Source organism: Sinohyriopsis cumingii, unplaced genomic scaffold, assembly GCF_028554795.1.
Source record: "Sinohyriopsis cumingii isolate HCF-2022 unplaced genomic scaffold, ASM2855479v2 utg000400l, whole genome shotgun sequence".
NCBI lineage: Eukaryota > Metazoa > Mollusca > Bivalvia > Unionida > Unionidae > Sinohyriopsis > Sinohyriopsis cumingii.
Genome location: NW_028315895.1, coordinates 188,104 through 206,977, shown reverse-complemented (window position 1 = coordinate 206,977; position 18,874 = coordinate 188,104). Strand labels below are relative to the sequence as shown.

The 18,874-nt window shown below is 36.5% G+C and overlaps 1 protein-coding gene across 1 annotated transcript in view; it reads left to right on the top strand.

The window, feature by feature from the left end:
- The window catches only part of LOC149774180 (von Willebrand factor D and EGF domain-containing protein-like), a 69,459-nt gene that overhangs the window by 17,361 nt on the left and 33,224 nt on the right, over positions 1 to 18,874 (top strand). Inside the window, exons 7-9 of the mRNA XM_089945684.1 lie at positions 3,709 to 3,844; positions 5,028 to 5,236; positions 5,907 to 5,989. Of these exons, the coding sequence (XP_089801810.1) occupies positions 3,709 to 3,844; positions 5,028 to 5,236; positions 5,907 to 5,989 (428 nt within the window). The remainder of the gene's footprint in view (positions 1 to 3,708; positions 3,845 to 5,027; positions 5,237 to 5,906; positions 5,990 to 18,874) is intronic.

Here is an 18,874-nt window from a genome sequence, read left to right as displayed (position 1 = left end):
TTAACCATTAAGAAGTTTATAGAAGGTTATTTTCCATCAGGTAATAGTTTTAAGTTTGGAAAATGCTAAATGTGAACTGAGGAAATGTAGAGGACTATATAATCTTGCCACTGGAAAATGTATTCATTTGTGTTTTAACATCCCAGTAATCTCAAGTTATTAGTGTATACAGTATTTGATTTGCAACTATTCAAATTATTTCTTCTCTGGAAACACAAAAGTGCTCTGATAACATTATTGGAAATATAGACTTTAATTTATTCTCATATTTCAAAAAAGGATTTATTCTTGGATTATGCTATTGCGATCCAACAAAAGAATGTTGGCATATCAACGCTTTACAAATCATTACATAGACATCAACACTTTTAGCTTTAGACATAATTTAAATTTCTACTAAGGTTTATTCTGAACGTTTATTATTGGGACATGTGTATGCAATTCTAGGATTATTTTGGGATTTAATTCGCAATACCTTTCTCATTTTCACTTTGTATTCGAGGGAAATACAGTTTTTGATGAATTTTACAAAGCTTGTTGCCTTTCTTTCTTTTCTGTTACAAACTTTAAGAGCACAGACTGGTAACACTATACGAAGAGCATTTTCCCTAATTAACGTACCCGTGACGGTGATCACTGAAGGTGTCATCTGTTTCCGTTGCCTTTGCTATATACGCTGGACGTTTTGCTGTTTTTGACAGGTGACTCGGTTAACAACAGCGACTTGAAGTTTCCGTCCTAATATAATGGTTTCTTGCTATACGTTTAACCACGTAGACGTCGTTCTTTTCCCAAGACAATTCTTAAGTCGACTGCTTTATCAAAAACTCTGAAATCTCACACCTGGCCTTATTGTACTACTTAGAATACAACGAGGCAGCCGACCCGGGCTGACCAGCGCGTGTATCGAACTCCATACCCTTAAATTATATGTCTGATGGTAGAATAGAGTATAAATGCCTATTTGAGGACGCTTGTTACGCTCGATATTTGCCAGATTAGAGAGAAACATTGTATTCAGACAGGTTCACTAGCTATTACAAAAGACAGGCCAGATAACTTTCCCAATTCCAGTCGTGTTGGTCCATGACCACTGTTGTATGAAACTAAAGCTAATAAATAATAGTTCCCATTTAACATTCCGTAGACCTCAAAATTGGAGAGACATTTCGTAAAGGCAATGTTAAAGCTACTGTTTAGTCAAACAACCGATAAGAACAAAAACATATTTTCAAGCATTCACAGGTGAGAAGTCGAACATTCTGAGCTATGCTATAATACGTCACACAAAAAATGTTTTGTACTTCATGACAAGCATGATACTCAGCATACAATAATATAAAATATTATAGTTAATTTTCGTATACCAGATTGACAAAAGAAAAGACAAAAAATCTTGCGGAACATTTTTTTCTCTGCAACTACTCTGGCATTCCTGACTGGAATCGCATATAACGCAAAACAGAGCACATAAAATAGGACATCCAAAGAAACCTGGTGTATTGGCTGACTGGTTTAGTTCAAGAATGATCCAAACAGGCCATACCCTGTGCATAATTAGTCGGAAATTTCACACAAAAGCGACCAACGCCACATTCTCATATTATTCCGGTTCTCAACCCCATGATCTCAATTCCATTTTTCTGTTCCATCTCATGACATGCATGTAGATTTGTGCCCACGAACCAGGTATATGTTGTTGATTCTCTTGTGCTGCTTTTACAGGTAGATAATTTAATACAATTTGAATCATAGACTCTTGGGTAAAAATGGTGGATATCAAATGTCATTGTCTTCATCATGTGTCGGTATTTTACTTTTAAAGGAAAGTAATTTATAAAAGGAAACAATATATGTGTTCTTCCAAGTTAAGTAATTTTCCAATCTCTCTGCGAGAACGTTTAACTGAACAATCACGCAGTAATTTCAAAATCTTTCCGCGGGATCTTCCAGTCTCAACATTGTGAGATCTACCATTATTGGAAGTTAACACTGTAGGATCTTCTTTTCTTATACATTTATTTATACCATGGCACAATCTTCCACCGTAAGCAATGGGCATCATTATTATGTGAGTCTTTATCGTCAGTACCCGTCAAGAGAATTATTTGGTCAATATTTTCAACATTTTAAAACATCATTTTCAAAAGGATATGCGACTATTGTAATATCAATAAATTTTACATTCGAGTGTATTTTTGTTAATACGTGAATAATTTAATAGAAAGCGGCCAGTGTACGATTTGCAATTAAGATAATTTTCATTGATATGATTGCTTTTTCTTTTTGTAGACACAAAGCCTTTGCGTGATATTAATTTTATTTTTTTCTCAAGGAAATTTAATTTAATAAAACAAGCATTTGTTTTGAAAATTGCACATCATGTCCTAAATATAAATTACTTTCAAACTGGCTTCATATTACATGGAAATGAAATGACAAGAAATTGGTAGTTAGTTAACCTAATTATAAAGTTATTTAAGATTTTGTACTTTCCTCCATGAAAATAGCTTTTTTTTTGGAGGGACAATTTTCTGTTTTGGGACAATGGGATGCGTTTGAAAGGTTGATTAGCCGTATGGTAACAGTATGAATCCAGAAACATATATCTGTATCCATGAATAACCATAAGTTTATAAAGCAATGATTTGCAAACAATTATGATATATGGAACGAAAGGTCATCAATATCACTAGATTAGATGACTGTGTTTATATGTATATGCAATATAATACAGATCAGCATATGCTCATTGTTGTCTCCGTTATCTTTACATTGTCAGAGTCGTGCAGTATTTTACATTTGTGTAGTATACGCTTTAGGTTTTGGTTGATTGGATTTATTTGTGAACGAACTAAGCAAGTTGCATCGTTCAGTTGAAGGTTTTAGATCATGAAGTTAACGATGCGGACAAGTTCACTGAGTCAGAAATGAAACGTTCAAAGAAACATGTTCTGCAAAACTGGATACACAGAAACTGTACTGGAATTTCGACTACAGTTTCAGCTGAAATCCATTCCCATTATTGCACTGAATTGAACCAGTAATCCAGTTCATCATAATCAGAAAAGCAGAATTGAGTTGGATCAACATGGAAACAAAATCCATGACCATTCATCCACAATATGACAATAAATTTTAATTTCAAGTGGACCAAAACGACAATTCTTTCTGAAACTACTGTCGAGTGAGCGACGAAGTTCAGATGTCGCTGGGCGTAGCTTTGTGAACATTAATATCATTTTGTGTATTGATGAATCTACGGTTCGGTTGTGTATTTATTTTTAAATTCAGCTTAAATTCAATTGCTTTGTTTCCTGTAGTGTATTTTTGTAATTAAGCCTTTGTTACAATAAAAAAATGAGTGTATAATGAAAGGTTACTGCATTTGTATGGGAAAACATGAATTTGTTTTCTCGGACGAAAACTTCACTTCCATAGGTCCTGGAATATTAATCCAAATGAAACTTGTTCATAATTTCCCATTTAATTGAAGTAACCTATAAGTACTAGGAATATCTATAATAAAAAACTGAAATAGTAGCACATTCTAATTGTAATAAACATAAGTGATGTACTATTTGTGCTTACGTCTCCGTTTACATATTTGTCAGATTTTAACGACTACTCTATGATTCATACTATCATTTCCCTCACTTAACTCAACCTATTAAGGCAGATTATTTGCCTTCTTCGTGAATTTTGTAGATTGAGCCAGCCCGTCTCGTGGTGGGAGAAAACGATTCCGAAAAAGACGTAAAGCTCGTATCCACCATTCCTATTGTTTGTGCAACACCAGACAAGTCCTCGTGTAAAATGGAGATTTATTTGGATAATAACAATCGTACGTTGCATCGTTTGCAATTATATATATATATATATATATTTGATTTCTAATTTAAGGCGCTTCATCAGGTCGACTACGTGAACAGAATATATATCTAGGGCTTCATTTTTGCTTGTGGTTTGATGGGGATGGAGCATGCAGTGCCCGCATTAGGCATATTGACTCTCAGCACTTCAATGCATTACACAGCCTAACACAGGTTCTTTCTCTTGTTATAATTAAACTACTGTAACATAAGTTGATTTAGGAAACTTCAAAAAATTGTTGATCGATTACAAGGACGCGAAATTTCAAGAATTACCAGATCAATATTTAAATAGATATCACCCCATCCACTCTAATTGTCGCGAGGTTCATTGACTGATGTTTTGGTTCATTAGGCTTCTAACCTGTGTATAATTTGCAAGCAAGAAATAAGACAGTGTTTAACACACACACACACACACACACACACACACACACACACACCATAAAAGTATTAAAACCTAAGAGCGAAAGAAGCTTCCTGACACGTATGTAATTACGGATGTCTCAGGACCTCATGGAGATGCTATTCCTCAGTTTAAATGCACTGTATAAGATGTTCTGAAACCACTCTAATTCACTAAACTCCAAGCGCACACGGTGTACAATAGACAGTTTAGTTAGTGCACACTGTTCCTTGGAAGAAGAAAAAGAGGAAACGATGTAATACAAAATATCTCGTACAGGCTCTATGTTAGTGAAATAAAGTGCCAGTATCACTATTTATTAATTTATCAATGCATGAAACGAGCACAATGTCTTGCTAGCCTTTCTAATAATCAACATCACCAAAAAAAAAAAGAAAAAAAAAAAAACACACAAAAGACCACTGACTAAATAATTTGTGCTGGGCGCTACATCAACTTGCTTTTATTATTCAGCTATTTTCACTAATGGCGACTGCGTAAAATGCAAGACTATATGTAATTCCGGCATCACCATTTGCAAACCGCTAGGGGTATAGGTTTCAAATACTATTCTTTGCATTCACGTATTACCTAAATGGCTCTCAGCACGAGAGGTCACGACGGTTCCACTAAAGCTTCTATCGCTAGCGTGTGGTTGAGTTTCGCTTATAAAATGCTGAATCCATTCGATCAAACTGTATCAACAGTTCATCTAATACAAGATAAAGAAAGAATTTTTTCCCCATTAGATCAAACTGTGAGTACAAGCAGTTGTACGCAGACCATGAGGCCTTCTGACTGGAATTCTGCCACCAATCAGGCGGTAGTCCACTTTAATGTTCTGGCCCAAAGAGACTTCAAGAATGATGGCGACCAAAATGTGATGCTGCACTTCAATCCACTATTTTCTGTAGATGTTCCGGATATCTGGAACAACTACCAGATTCCATACCTACCGGTAAATGTCTCAATATCTGCATCTATCTCTTCTTCACTTCCTCCAAGATCGAATAAGAGTTGCTATTTCAGCATATAATGTCTCAGTAATATGCTTCTTTTATATTTCTCTGATTAGTTATTTTAAGGATTATTTTACATGCGATGGAAATGTGTAATGTCGATCAGAGTTAGTATATAAAAGCCAGTAAAAATTTCTAGACATTATTGCATTAGAGTTTTGCAATCATGAGCGACAGCGGTCTTAATTTTCTTTCACAGTATTATAGCTCCATACTTAAAAAACAATGCATAAAATATCTCAAAATTGGCGTTACACATTTTTGTGCTGGAAGCACAAGTACAGAAAGATAATCCAAGAAAACGATAAATTAATTTTTCTTTATAATTCAAGATCATAATTGACCGTTGATACATCTTTGTACAGAAATTCAAATAGGTGGTACAATCAACATATTTTGTCTTAGTTACGTTTTCTTCGCATATATATATATATATATATATATATATATATATATATATATATATATATATATATATATATATATATATATATATATATATATATATATATATATATATATATATATATATATATATATATATATATATATATATATATATATATATATATATATATATATATATATATATATATATAAACTAAAAAGGTTGTAGCAAAAGACAAGGAGACATCGATCTGCTCTTGTGTCGGGGATCCACATTGTATAACCCTAGATCAAAATAATGCTGGGTAAGATCTCAACTTACCTGTTTCTAATTCCACTCTTCTTCATCGCAAAATATATTATTGCATCATTCATTCATATATATATATATATATATATATATATATATATATATATATATATATATATATATATATATATATATATGTCTCTGTGTGTGTGTGTGTGTGTGTGTGTGTGTGTCCTTAAAAATTTCAATGCATTTTAGGAAAATATTTTTCTTGAATAGGGCGTATATAGCGAAGTGCAAATAATAACAAGGCAAGGAATGTTTTCAAGGAATGTAATGTGTCAAATATCTGGCTTCGTGTTTCCTTTGTTTCCTCGGTTCATATTTAAGATCATACGTTGAACACCGGTTTCCACCCGCGACTTTTAATTAATTTATGCGAAATGAAAGCCCAATGTGACTTTGTATTCAGTGGCCCAGTTTCCCGGCCGTGGCGGCCATTGCGCTGAAGAATTTCAAAGATGTGATTATGGTTAGATTTATAAGGAAAAGCGTTTTTCTTTTTCTCGTCACTGGCGACACTGGCTATTCAAAAATACCTTGTATATCTTCGATATTGTACAAAGAACTTTTAAGTCCCTTTATTCTGGTGTATGATTGATGGGTGTAATATGGATATAGTGTATACAGCTTGGCCTTACTTCAGACTAAAAAAAATTGCTAGTTTCGCTTGGTCATTTCCACTTCCTGGATTTCAGTGGTAAATTTAAAAGAAGCCGATAACTCTGTTTTTTTACATTTTATATATTGGTAACTCATTCATTGCACTTTCAGATTGTCTTATCTACTCTTTAAATAACTGCTAAAGATATTGTTCTTTAGACTAATTCAGGCTGAGTTATTGAGCACAAGGGAGCAGTCATTTTAGTTAGCTGTGTGCTTAGATCATGTTTAATTTCCACAAGTACAGTATCCAAAGACATTTCGACCACAGTACATGAAAGTAAATTAGAGGTATACCAACCTTCTCTCAACTGTACATGTTGCAAATGTAAACGAATTCACCTTACACCCGCCAATTTATCAGAAGTTCAAAGTATCTGTTGAGCTCCTTATACACAAGTATTTACTGATTGGCTAAAATAAAGTCGTAGTAAGGCTCACCCAGGTACATGATCACAAAGGTATGTATCTAAGGTCATCCATTTTACAGAGTAAACAATATCTCTTTACCTACTTTTCACATATCCACAAGTAATAATTGTAGCTTAATATACGGAGGTTCTGCTCAAGCCCCTGGTGGAGGAAGCTGAGTACTATTTAATGTGAGGTCTAGTTTCTATTTGTTGAATGTATGTGTTGAAATATTTTTTTTTGTTGAAAAAATTGAATGCAGAGGTACAAAACTGGAACCTGTCAGAGTTATTTGAACCGATCTTTTGAGAGCAAAAAAAAAAAAATAAAAAAAATAATTCAAGTTTGCGAACTACTTCAAACTGACCATCGGGATGATATGTCTGTTATTTATTTGTTCCCTGAAAGCAGCAGGAAGGGTCTACAGACCAGGGTCGCCGTCCAAATTGGAGCCTCCTACGAGAAATTGTTTCGTAGAAGCCTTTATTTTCACTTTTGAGGCCTTCTACGGGGTGTTATTTTCGTCATTTTCAGACCACATGCAATCGGACATACATGAAAAACACCCAGGAAGGGTCGGTCGCCGTCCAAGTTGTTTCGTAGAAGCTTTTATTTTCACTTTTTAGGCTTTCTACGGGGTGTTATTTTCGTCATTTTCAGACCACATCACGCGAGACCTACCATGTTATCTGCATATCGTGTGGGTGAAACAAAATTTAAAATATTTTATCAAGTCCGATTCGATATCTACATCGTGGATCGTGCAAATTTATCGTAATAAATCCGTGTGGAGTTGCCTGCGCACGACTAAACAAAGTCTTGAATGCATTTATATCCATGTCGCCGTTGCACTACGTTTGATGAATATTGCTTAACGTGTGCGTATCTACGCCGTTGAATACCGCCAAAAACGTTGCAATTATCCCTGATCACCTTTGGTATTTGCGTATATCGTTGAGTAACATAAATGACGTCGGTGTTTTTATGTCGGCCTCGAGAGAATATTCTAGCCGGATTGGCCTGTTTGTCCAACATCACATCGTCGTACACGACCAGGTTATTCTTTTCTCCATCGAGATCGTCAACGGATGGCGCTTCATCGATATCTGTTATGAACTCTATAATATTTTCGCTGATTTCCGACGTATTATCGCTAAAATCTTTTAAAACCTGATAACAACGTTGATCGTCAACGGATGGTGCAACCAAATATAACTTGTCCCATTTTAGCCATCTCATTATCAAATTTAACAATAATTGTGTTTTACCCGATCCGGATGGGCCAATTATTATCATTCTTATCGAATTTGGTAATACCGCGTGATGTTTTATTTGTTCGCGTTTTTTTGTGGCCGAAAAATCAATTACATCCATGGCTATAATATATTATGGATCTATATTGTGTAAAATGTCATACACGCACACAGACGGAGAACCTGTCCGAGGTTAAAACACGCAACAATACAGATGCGATTACAGGAACATGTGTCAAATGTGGCACAAAGAAATTTGGATTTACTAAAAAAAAACTACGGAGGTGACATTGCCGCAACTCTCGGAAAAACATACAAATACGTGTTAACGGTCGTCGATATCGCTAGCAGATACAAAGAAGCGGAACAATTATTAACTAAAACGGCCAGCGAAGTCGCTAATGCATTTAGTAACATCTACGCGAGATCTCCATTAACATGGCCAAATTTACTTCAGGTTGATCCTGGTAGGGAGTTCATTGGTGCGGTATTGTCGCTTATGAAATCCAACAACGTTAATATTCGACGTGGTCGCGCGGGGATTCATCGAGATCAGGCAATAGTTGAACGATTTAACAAAACACTAGCCGAGCGATTATTTGGATATCAATATGCGCGAGAATTTATCAGCGATGAACGATCTCACGAATGGGTATCGAGATTACTAGGCGTGATTAATGCGATAAATAACGAAATAACCCGACCAATCGCGATGAGGCCAGCGATGGCGATTACAAAAACGACTATGCCAACGAAGCGAGATTTTTCGATACAACCTGTATTGGGCAACCTCATAGTTAGATATTTATATAAACAAGGCGAGGCTGAAGGTGGCAGAAAAAGAGCAACGGATCCAAATTGGAGCGTTACTTCGCATAAAATATCGTCCGTTATAAGATCATCGGAAGTCCGGCTATGTACACGTTAGATTCACTTGCTCCTCAACGCGGATTTACACGAGAGGAATTACAAATAATCCCCGCTGATACGCAGTTTCCACCAAAGTCACTTAAGTAAAATTCGTCCTAACTGGTCCAACTTTCTAACTCTAGATACGGCTAAATAAACCAAATTTGACCACATTAGTCTATCATCGACGATCCAAACACGACCTTCTATGGTTTATCCTTGAGAAGAATGAATCGTTGTTGCATAACCTAATTTCCATGGAGATTTTTCTGCATTCAACATTTCACTGACGAAATTAATATCAACATAGACGATATCATTTAACACCAAATTCTTAATCTCTCCACAAACATCAACGTCAATGTTTTGTTTTCTCGTATCCGCGGGCCTATAACATAATGGTACCTTCAGCGTTGGAAATTTCTCACGATGCAACTTAAATAATTTAGCCTGAAGATCATCGTGAATTATTTTTCTGCTAGCCACGATCAAATGATCGGGACGCCACGATTCAAGAAAATCATTCATTGATGTCTCGTTGATTATTTTTCTCATGACCGCGCATTGAGTTTCATCTGGTTGTAGTCGAATTAATTTTTTAAATTCCGTCAATAGTTTATCCGTGGATCTTAATCGGTATCAACTTCTTCATAATAATCAACAAATTCCTTGAGCCATTTATGCGGAGATTCTCCCTCTATCGGATTTGGTTGACCGTGATCTCCGCACATTATTACCGCCGTATTTTTTTGAGTTAACCACGATAGGAATAATTTCAACGTAGGCAGATTTATTGTACAAACCTCATCGATTATTATTACCTTATTGATGTATTTGTCTCCCATCCGTATATGATCCCATGTACCACCGTTATATTTGAAGTAACTATGATACGTGCAAGATTTAACGCCGCGTTGTTTCATTTCTCGCGCTAATCTATGCGTTGGCGTTAGCACAATCATATCAGAATTTGAAAATAAATTTCGTGCTCGTGTTGTTTTACCGCTTCCTCCAGGTCCATTCAGGTACACAAATTTATGCCGAGAAATCGGATCGTTTACGGAAACTTCGGTAGATACCTCCGTGATTTCTCCATGGTGAAATTCATCGCAGTCTTCAACGTCAGCGTCCTTACAATAATCGAGAATATCTTCATCTTTTGCTCTCCAGGATCCCCATGGACCATCTTCGGTGAGATATTTTTCTACCAAATTCAAATACCTTTCCTCGATATAAAATGAATCTGTCGCTACTCGAACCGCAATATCGGGGAATTTATTTATCATCGAAAGTAAATTTATGCTAACGTAGGCCAACATCGACGATCTCAAATGCGTATATTGAGGTGATTCTCCATCGAGATAGCTAACTACGGTACCCAATTTTGTTTCATCGATGAAAATATTCTCTCTATCACAAAATACACCCCTCGATGTTGTATCTGCGATTATAAAATCCAACTCCGCATCGTCCATAAACAATCTGGTATGACGTCGTTTATGATCAACTGAGGAACCCTGAGTGAATTTACCTATTATTTTTCTTCCTATATCTTTGGCGTTATCACAATCTGTTGGCAGCCACACCGTAGTTTGTTTTTTATATGATATAATCGCTTCACTGACCGTTAATTTTGTTAACATCGCTGAATCTAGCATATATCTCAACAAAGCCGTATGTGTCGTACGTCGTTGTGATAAATGCCTACCAAACCAAATATAACAGATTCTATGCAGATTATCCGCGAGTTTGAATGATGTAACACGCGCGAATCCTGTCAAGTAATCAGGTAACGGTCCGTTTATTGTAACTCGAGTCATTTCATTACAAGGATGACCGTATTTAGCAAAATATTCAGCACAGTCGCCATATCCTAGGAAACTCCCCGGATAACACGCGGACATATCAATGGACATCATATTATTTGTGAGATCGTATTTAGTATTCCATAATCCTCCATGGCCATATTCAACGCAGTTTATTTGTATATCTTTGAGAAATTCACCTCGCGTTGGCCTCCATGAGTTTCTTTCTCTAGCAGCGTGAGCGGCAACGGATGGAATGGTAAAACAACTTGTCGATAATAGCTCGGGATTTGACGAGTATTTATGCGCTAATTTACTCATTGAATCATGGAGAGATTTATTTCTGTAAATATCACCTCGTGGTAGAACGAATTGGTCGTATTTATCTTCACTCGAAAATGACCAAACAGAAATCGGATCTGATTTACTTAACTCGCTGATAAATTTAAACATATTCGAGGAATTGTTTTCCTGGGGAAGGAATTTAACCGTACGTGTCCGTGGAAATATCGTTACCGCACTCGACCACGCATGGGAGTTATGGTCTACAATTACTATCGATGATCCGCGTGATTTGTACTGTGAATCATATAAAATTTCACCCGATAATGTCTTAACCGCGATGGGAAACTTTAATTTTTTTGATAACGCAGCAACATCGTTAACCGACGCACCATCAACGACAGTCTCCGCCCATACATTTATCTTCGATAATCTCAATTCGGTCAAACCAGACCCGCGTTTTGAGTTCCTCATATGCTCTATCACACGCTCAGCGACGCAATTTATCACCGATGATTTCTTCATAGGAGGTAGTTTCTTCACGTCCGGTTTATTTAGCGGATAAATTCCATAAACGACGGCACTAACTGGATATGCCTTAACACAATATGGCTTATCGATACCTAACAATAATCTCGGCCGGCTATGTGCATCGATGACGACATTTTTTTCCCTCCGATTATAGGATCTCGTTTATCGCGAATAATCCATACGCCATTCGGCATTTGCACAATGAATTTTATTCCGAATATAAATTTCTCATTGGGATGATTTTTCTTAATATAATCGATTATTTCCCTGGCCCGCTCAATCGTCATCGTATTGTCAATGGTGTTTGTTTTCCAGGTTGACCATGTATGAATCGCTCCATCTTCGAAAAATTCCTTCTTTGCTTGATTGGCTTCGGAAATCTCATATTCGGCTTCGTCGAGGTCAAATAGTTTCATATTATATTCAGATATTTGTCTAAATATTGAACGAATATTTAGGTAATAATGAACCAATGTAAATGGCTACCAATCGGTGAAATAAATTATTGTGATAAATTATGCAAGAAAGAATATTGCGGAGCTCACATGCAGTCCATTCGACGAGGAAGTTCAGGACCACAACGTTGCATAAAATGTCAAGTTGGAACGCGAGGAAAGACTCAATTATGCCTAAAGTGTGGCGGAAAACGCTATTGAGAGTTAAAACGACATTATGATAAAAAATCTACCAATGACGTGATAACCTGCGAAGGAGACTATATTAATAGATTTCAGACAAATAACGATTTAGATAAAGGAAATATCATATATGAATCCAATATTCAAGTCTCACCCAACAATTAGCGGCTACGAAGCGTCCCAGGATGGTATCGTCAGATGTATAAAGACAAAAAATCACGTTGGTAATATTACTAATGCTGGTTATCTCCAGTTTACGGTTAATAGGGAGAAAACACGTTATCTTAACCATCGCTTCATTCACGAATGTTTTTACGAACTCATCAAGGATGGACTTGTGATCGACCATATTGATGGAAATAAACTAAACAATGAACTATCTAATCTTAGAGCTATAACTCAAAGTGAACATAATTTGCGTGGTAACACCGGTAGATACTCAAAATTTCCCAAGGCTGTTAAGTCAATAAATCTACATACCGGCGAAGAAATCGTTTTCAAGTCAATGACATCCGCGGGCAAATATTTTGGTATTTACCCAGCGGCGGTTCGATATGTTGCGGAAGGAATAATTAATTTGACATTTTCATATAAATTTGATACGTGGATCAAATTCTTCTACGTTTTAGTGATTGACGATTAAAGATATAATATTACAATAATGAACGAAGAAAATATCACGATTATGATCGACGCTATCGAGGATTTGAAGAATAAAAACATAAATTTACATGAAAATCTCGACACGGATAAAATTATGTCCGAATACGAAATTCTTGCTCAGAATAAAATCGATCATAGATACGTCCTACCATCAGAATATAAGTTTATAAAGAACATTCAGTCAGCGATGTATCAATCACTTGCTTCCGTCGAAGAGGCACAAATCAAGGATTTCGTTGCATTATCTACGGCTATTGAGACGATCAGATCGGAGTTATCTGAAGAGTATGAATCAAGGAAAATTATTGGTACTCGCGCCAGGCAACTAAAAAAGTTGATAAATGAAAATTAATTCTTCACCTTCATTGAATTTTATTAATTTTCATTGAATTTTATTTTTTTTAGTAAAATACAACGAAATCGCTCAATTTTCTTGATTTTGAGTACCAACTACCCCGTCAAAAATAAGAAAAAGTCAATATTTATTTTGTAAAATACTAGAAAATTGTACAAAATACCTGATTTTGACTACCAAATACCCCCTCAAAATCAAGAAATTCTTCACTTTGTCTAATTATCCTCATTTTTCATAAATAAATTTTATTTATTAAGAATTGAAATTTTATTTTGTTTACTAAAATACGATGAAATTGCTCACTTTCGTTGATTTTGAGTACCAACTACCCCCTCAAAAATAAGAAATTTGCGCATTTTTCCTTGATTTTGAGTACCAACTACCCCCTCAAAAATAAGAAATTTGCGCATTTTTCCTTGATTTTAGTATTAAAAAAAATTCAATAAAGATTAATATCTTAATAAATAAAATTAATTTATGAAAAATAAAAATAATTTGACAAAGTGAGGAATTTCTTGATTTTGAGTACCAACTACCCCGTCAAAATGAGGTAATTTGCACATTTTTCTCGTATTTTGTAAAATAAATATCAACTTTTTCTTATTTTTGACGGGGTATTTGGTACTCAAATTCGCACATTTTGTGAAAAATATATATATTTTGCCGTATTTTATCTATTTTTTTTGTTTTTTTTTACGGGGTAGAACTACGATTTCACCCAGATGTTGATACTTAGCGTTTCTCCGCGAATATCTAGTAAATTTCCATGTTGATTTGTTAATTTGAAATTGATTCTCGACAATAATCGATTATGACATCGCAGATAAAACAAATTGACCGGCTCTTTTACGATCAAAGACCCTGGTGGAGTTGTTGGTGAAAACGAATATAGGACGTAGCCTTGCTGAATCCGCGCTGATACATCTGCGTCAACGTTGTAACTACCGTCGACGATATCTGCGTGGAGATTAACCGCGACAACATCGGATATATTCACGATACCTGGTGAAATGTGCCTTCCTTGCCCTGATGGATCATTGTCGTGTTTGAGAACTATCGGTGGCGGTAGCGTCTTCGTCCATAAGAGATGTAATTGCCCGAATAACTCATCGATTTCATCGGTGACGGATTTTTTTCATTCTAGGCACATCGTAGCCTGGAAAATTAAAATTTGGTAACGTTTCTTCGGTCAGTTTGTATTTATCCATAAAATTATTAATAAAATTGTGTTTTCTAATTTCCTCTCGTTTTTTATGATCATATTTTAGTATTTGTCTTTCTTCCTCTAACCTTGTTCCCACCGCCCATATCATCACCTCTGGTGGGTCAACTTTTTTTGGTTTTTCGTATCTTCCAGCCAAAATCTGAATCAATCGTCGATTAATATATTCCATATCGGATGCGAGCTGATTTAATATCTCCACGCGAGAAATAATTTTATCGCACGAGGTTGCCGATGCATCAAAGATACATTCTATAAAATAATGCCTTAATAATTGCAATTGCTTCTTATGTTCTTGACTAATGTAATCAAAAAATCTGGTGACGTCGGACATATATAAATCCATTATTTCCCCAACCCATGTGGTTATCCACCCGCCGATGATCTCCGTTAAATCAAATTCTCCATCACCATAAAAAAACGAACTTGTAATCACCCTCGCCCAGTATTACAGTAGCCTCATAATCGTAAGTTTTCATTTTATCCAATTCCTCCCTGTATGTTGGGATAATTTCATGATAATTTCCCTTGTCGCTGACGTAATCAGATTTTTTAGGCTCTGGTTGATCCGGTTGGGGCGGTGGCATTTTTTCAGGCCAACCTAACACGGATCTGATCGAAGATTTATGAATATCAACAATATACGGTGATTTTATCTCAATAATTGACGTTAATGTTGGTTCGTGTACGGATATTTTTATTGCGGGTTCGGAATCGCCGGTTAAGTTTTTAATTCTGTAGGTGAGTTCATCGTTAATTTGCTCAATTTGATAACTACCTGTCGGTAAACCAACCGTGATCCAGTCGAGAGTGTCGGTACTAGTACCATCGGTACTGGGTTTATTCTTATTAGCGAAAACTAACATATTATTCGACAATAATTGTCCAAATGACTCTGATCTAATATTAGGCCAGCTATAATAAACACACAATTGTGATAACGCAATCTCGTCGACAGGTATTGGTGTTGGAAAATTGATGCTAAACTCTGGCTTAGTCGAGCTCGCCGATATCATTGACATCGCTGGCGGGGTTGTATTTGCTACAATCTGCGATAACTCCGACATTATTAACATCGACAACCTTTAACATTAATGAGAATTCGTAATCAGATATAACTCCATCATTGAGACTCTCAGAAAGCAACAACGATAATTTTGAATACGCGATCGTTGCGATATTTAGCTTATTCACATACGAGGTTAATTTCACATTCGTACACGAGGATAATTTTTTTGCGATGATACTAGCAACACCAGCTATTGCCGTTGACTCAGAAACAGCGATAGTTACGACGACCGGAGCTATCATTGTTACCGCGGATAATATCACTCCAACGCCGGCGATAATTGCGCTTGCCGTGTAAACAGCTACGTCGATAGCGATTAATCTGCGGTGATATTTTTTTACCTTTGCCGAAAATGTATCTACGGATAATTTTAGCGAATCCTGCCATGATCGCGCTTGATTATATCTATAATCGGACATTATTAATTTCCTGTCGAACTAAATGATGAGGGAATTTCAGCGATAAATTCAGCGCACCACCAATATTCGGCCGGTGTTGTTGTTGTACGATCAAACGACTCCAATTCAAGTTCCTCTTCGACGCCATTTTCTAGTGGAATATTCAAAAATCCGAGATATCTATCTGTGGCGTGACGCCATTTATATCTCTTAGATATGATTCTAAATCTCACCTTGGATAATACGTATATTTGATACAGACCCGTGATTGTTGCCTTGTACGTGAATGTATTATTTTCTGGCGTCCATGTTCCCAATCCCGACATTGTCGTGAACGTTAGGTTTATAATCTGATCCGGCGTTGTTGCTGGTGGGATTTTAACTAAGCTCGTCTTATTTATAATCCCGGGAATAAATACGCTGACTCCAGTAAATAAATCTGCTGACTTTTTAATCTCAGCTATTTTTGCATTAATTTCAAGTATTAATACATTTATTTCATCGGAGATTTTTATTTCGGAGATTTTTGTGTTAATTTCATTTATTTTTGTGTTAATCTCGTCAATTTTCGACGTATCAACTTTGTTGCGTACTAATGTGTTCAGCGCAGTAACGTCCTCGCTAACTTTCTTGATGGCGTTAAATTCGTTCACGTGCGCGTCATATTCAACTCGCTTGATTATATCGCCTATTTTGACATTACTGGTTCGTAATTTTCCATGTTGATCTTGAAAGATAGCGACATCGTTAGCGTCTATGCCTGTTATCGACAGGAGATTATTAAGGTCGTTTTTAGTTGCTTATTTGGATAGATCGATATCTGATGTGTCGGATTTTTTTACTCTGTAGAGTGATCGTCCGTAAATGTCAACCATATTTATTTGACGTATATTCAAGTGCGGTTTTATGATACGGATTTTTTGTGCGTGAAATTGCCTCAGGAACGTTAAGTGATTCCGGTCCACATATCGGTGGATCGGTTAGTGTTTTCGTCGGTAATGTTGAGTACCAAACCGGAATTTTTAATTTTGATGTGTATTTGAGAAATTCTCGAGGTGGCGCTAATCCGTATGAATCAAAATAAATAACCTCGCGCGGATTTATTTCATAAGCAACCCAATGTGTTCCAGGGCCGGTATTTGAGTCGAGATTTATTTCATTTGCGTTTGGTTTGTCGGGAAGTTGATCTCGCATAAATACGCCTGTGAAAAACTTTATCTTTCTGCGAGTTGCCTCGCTAGATAAATCTAAATTCGACATCGGAATCATGCTAACCTTAGACCGCGTCCTAGGTATGTTCCCGGTAATCTCAGGCCGTTTCCCTGCTTTTCGAGAATTTTGTCCAATAACGCCGGTAGAACCCCCCGATTTATGAATGCTTCCCTTATTCGTGGTAACCTTAACACCCGGGGTAACTTGCCCGCTGAAATATTCCCGCCCCTTTTTTTTTAATCCGCTTCCACTCATCAATTTTGAGGTCAACCCCCATGGCACGAATGGGAGAAATCCGCCCCTCTTTTTTCCTTTATTATATTGCCCCCCTGTTATTTTTTCTAATATTTTTTGGCTCCAAACCCTGCCGCGGCACCTAGTACACCTTTCGCTATGATCGGAGCAGCGGCGGCTAATAAGGGAATAAATGGAAAAATTCCACCGGTTTTAATCATATCAGCGATGGCGCCAGGACTAAGGCTAATTTGGATGCCCGAATTCGCCGATTTAGCGTTGGTAAAACGTCCGTGCTGAGATTTAGTTAACGATAATTTATTTGGCTCACCGTGAAGTTGATTGTTTTTTAACGTTAATTTTACTCCACATTTTTTCGTCATCGACGATTGGAGTCTTTTTGATTGACCCGGTGTCAGGGTAACACTAACATGATCGTATGGCATTATATTGATTCGTTGATCTAAATTACATTTTCTCCACCGGTGCGTCAATTACTCGCATTCGACCGCTGACCCCCTCTAGAATCATCGTTCTATCGCTGAGTATCACCGCGTACGCCCTGTGATTAGCTCCGCCTGTGTTAATTCTGGCCTTAAAATGAATATCGACGACATCTTGTTTTAGTAAATCAAGATGTTCCAGTGAAAAATAATAAATCGGATAAAGCGTGTTGAAATCCTTCTGTGATATTTGCAATCCGGTATCGATATTTTGATCCCTTCCCATGAAGCTTAATATGCGATGATACGCACGAGCTGTCGAGTAAGTCGCAAAATTCATCAAAATCTCCTCGGTCGGTTCTTGTTGCCCGTTTATTCTTAATGATACCTGTGTTGCTTCAACTTTATCAAATATCATATGACTATTATTTTGATGATATCTATTTGCGTTTTGGATAGCAATAAATATATGTCTTGGTGCAGAGACACCCTGCTGTGAGGCAATACGCCAAGTAAAATTACCGTTGATATTTACGTCGATGTTGTCAGTGGTGGTTGTCAACCATGACATAATCGATTTGCCACCTTGTTCCATGAATGTTATTAATTTTTGATCCTCAAATATTGATGGAGTTATCGCTGGCATCTATAAGGTGAATTTGGTTAACACTACCTTACCAACATCGCCAGCACCACCTACTCGCCAGATAGCATCATCGCTGTTATCTTTTCTGGTAAAATCGATTGTGTGTTTTGCCCCCAAAATTACCTTCCTAAAATGTCTACAAAATT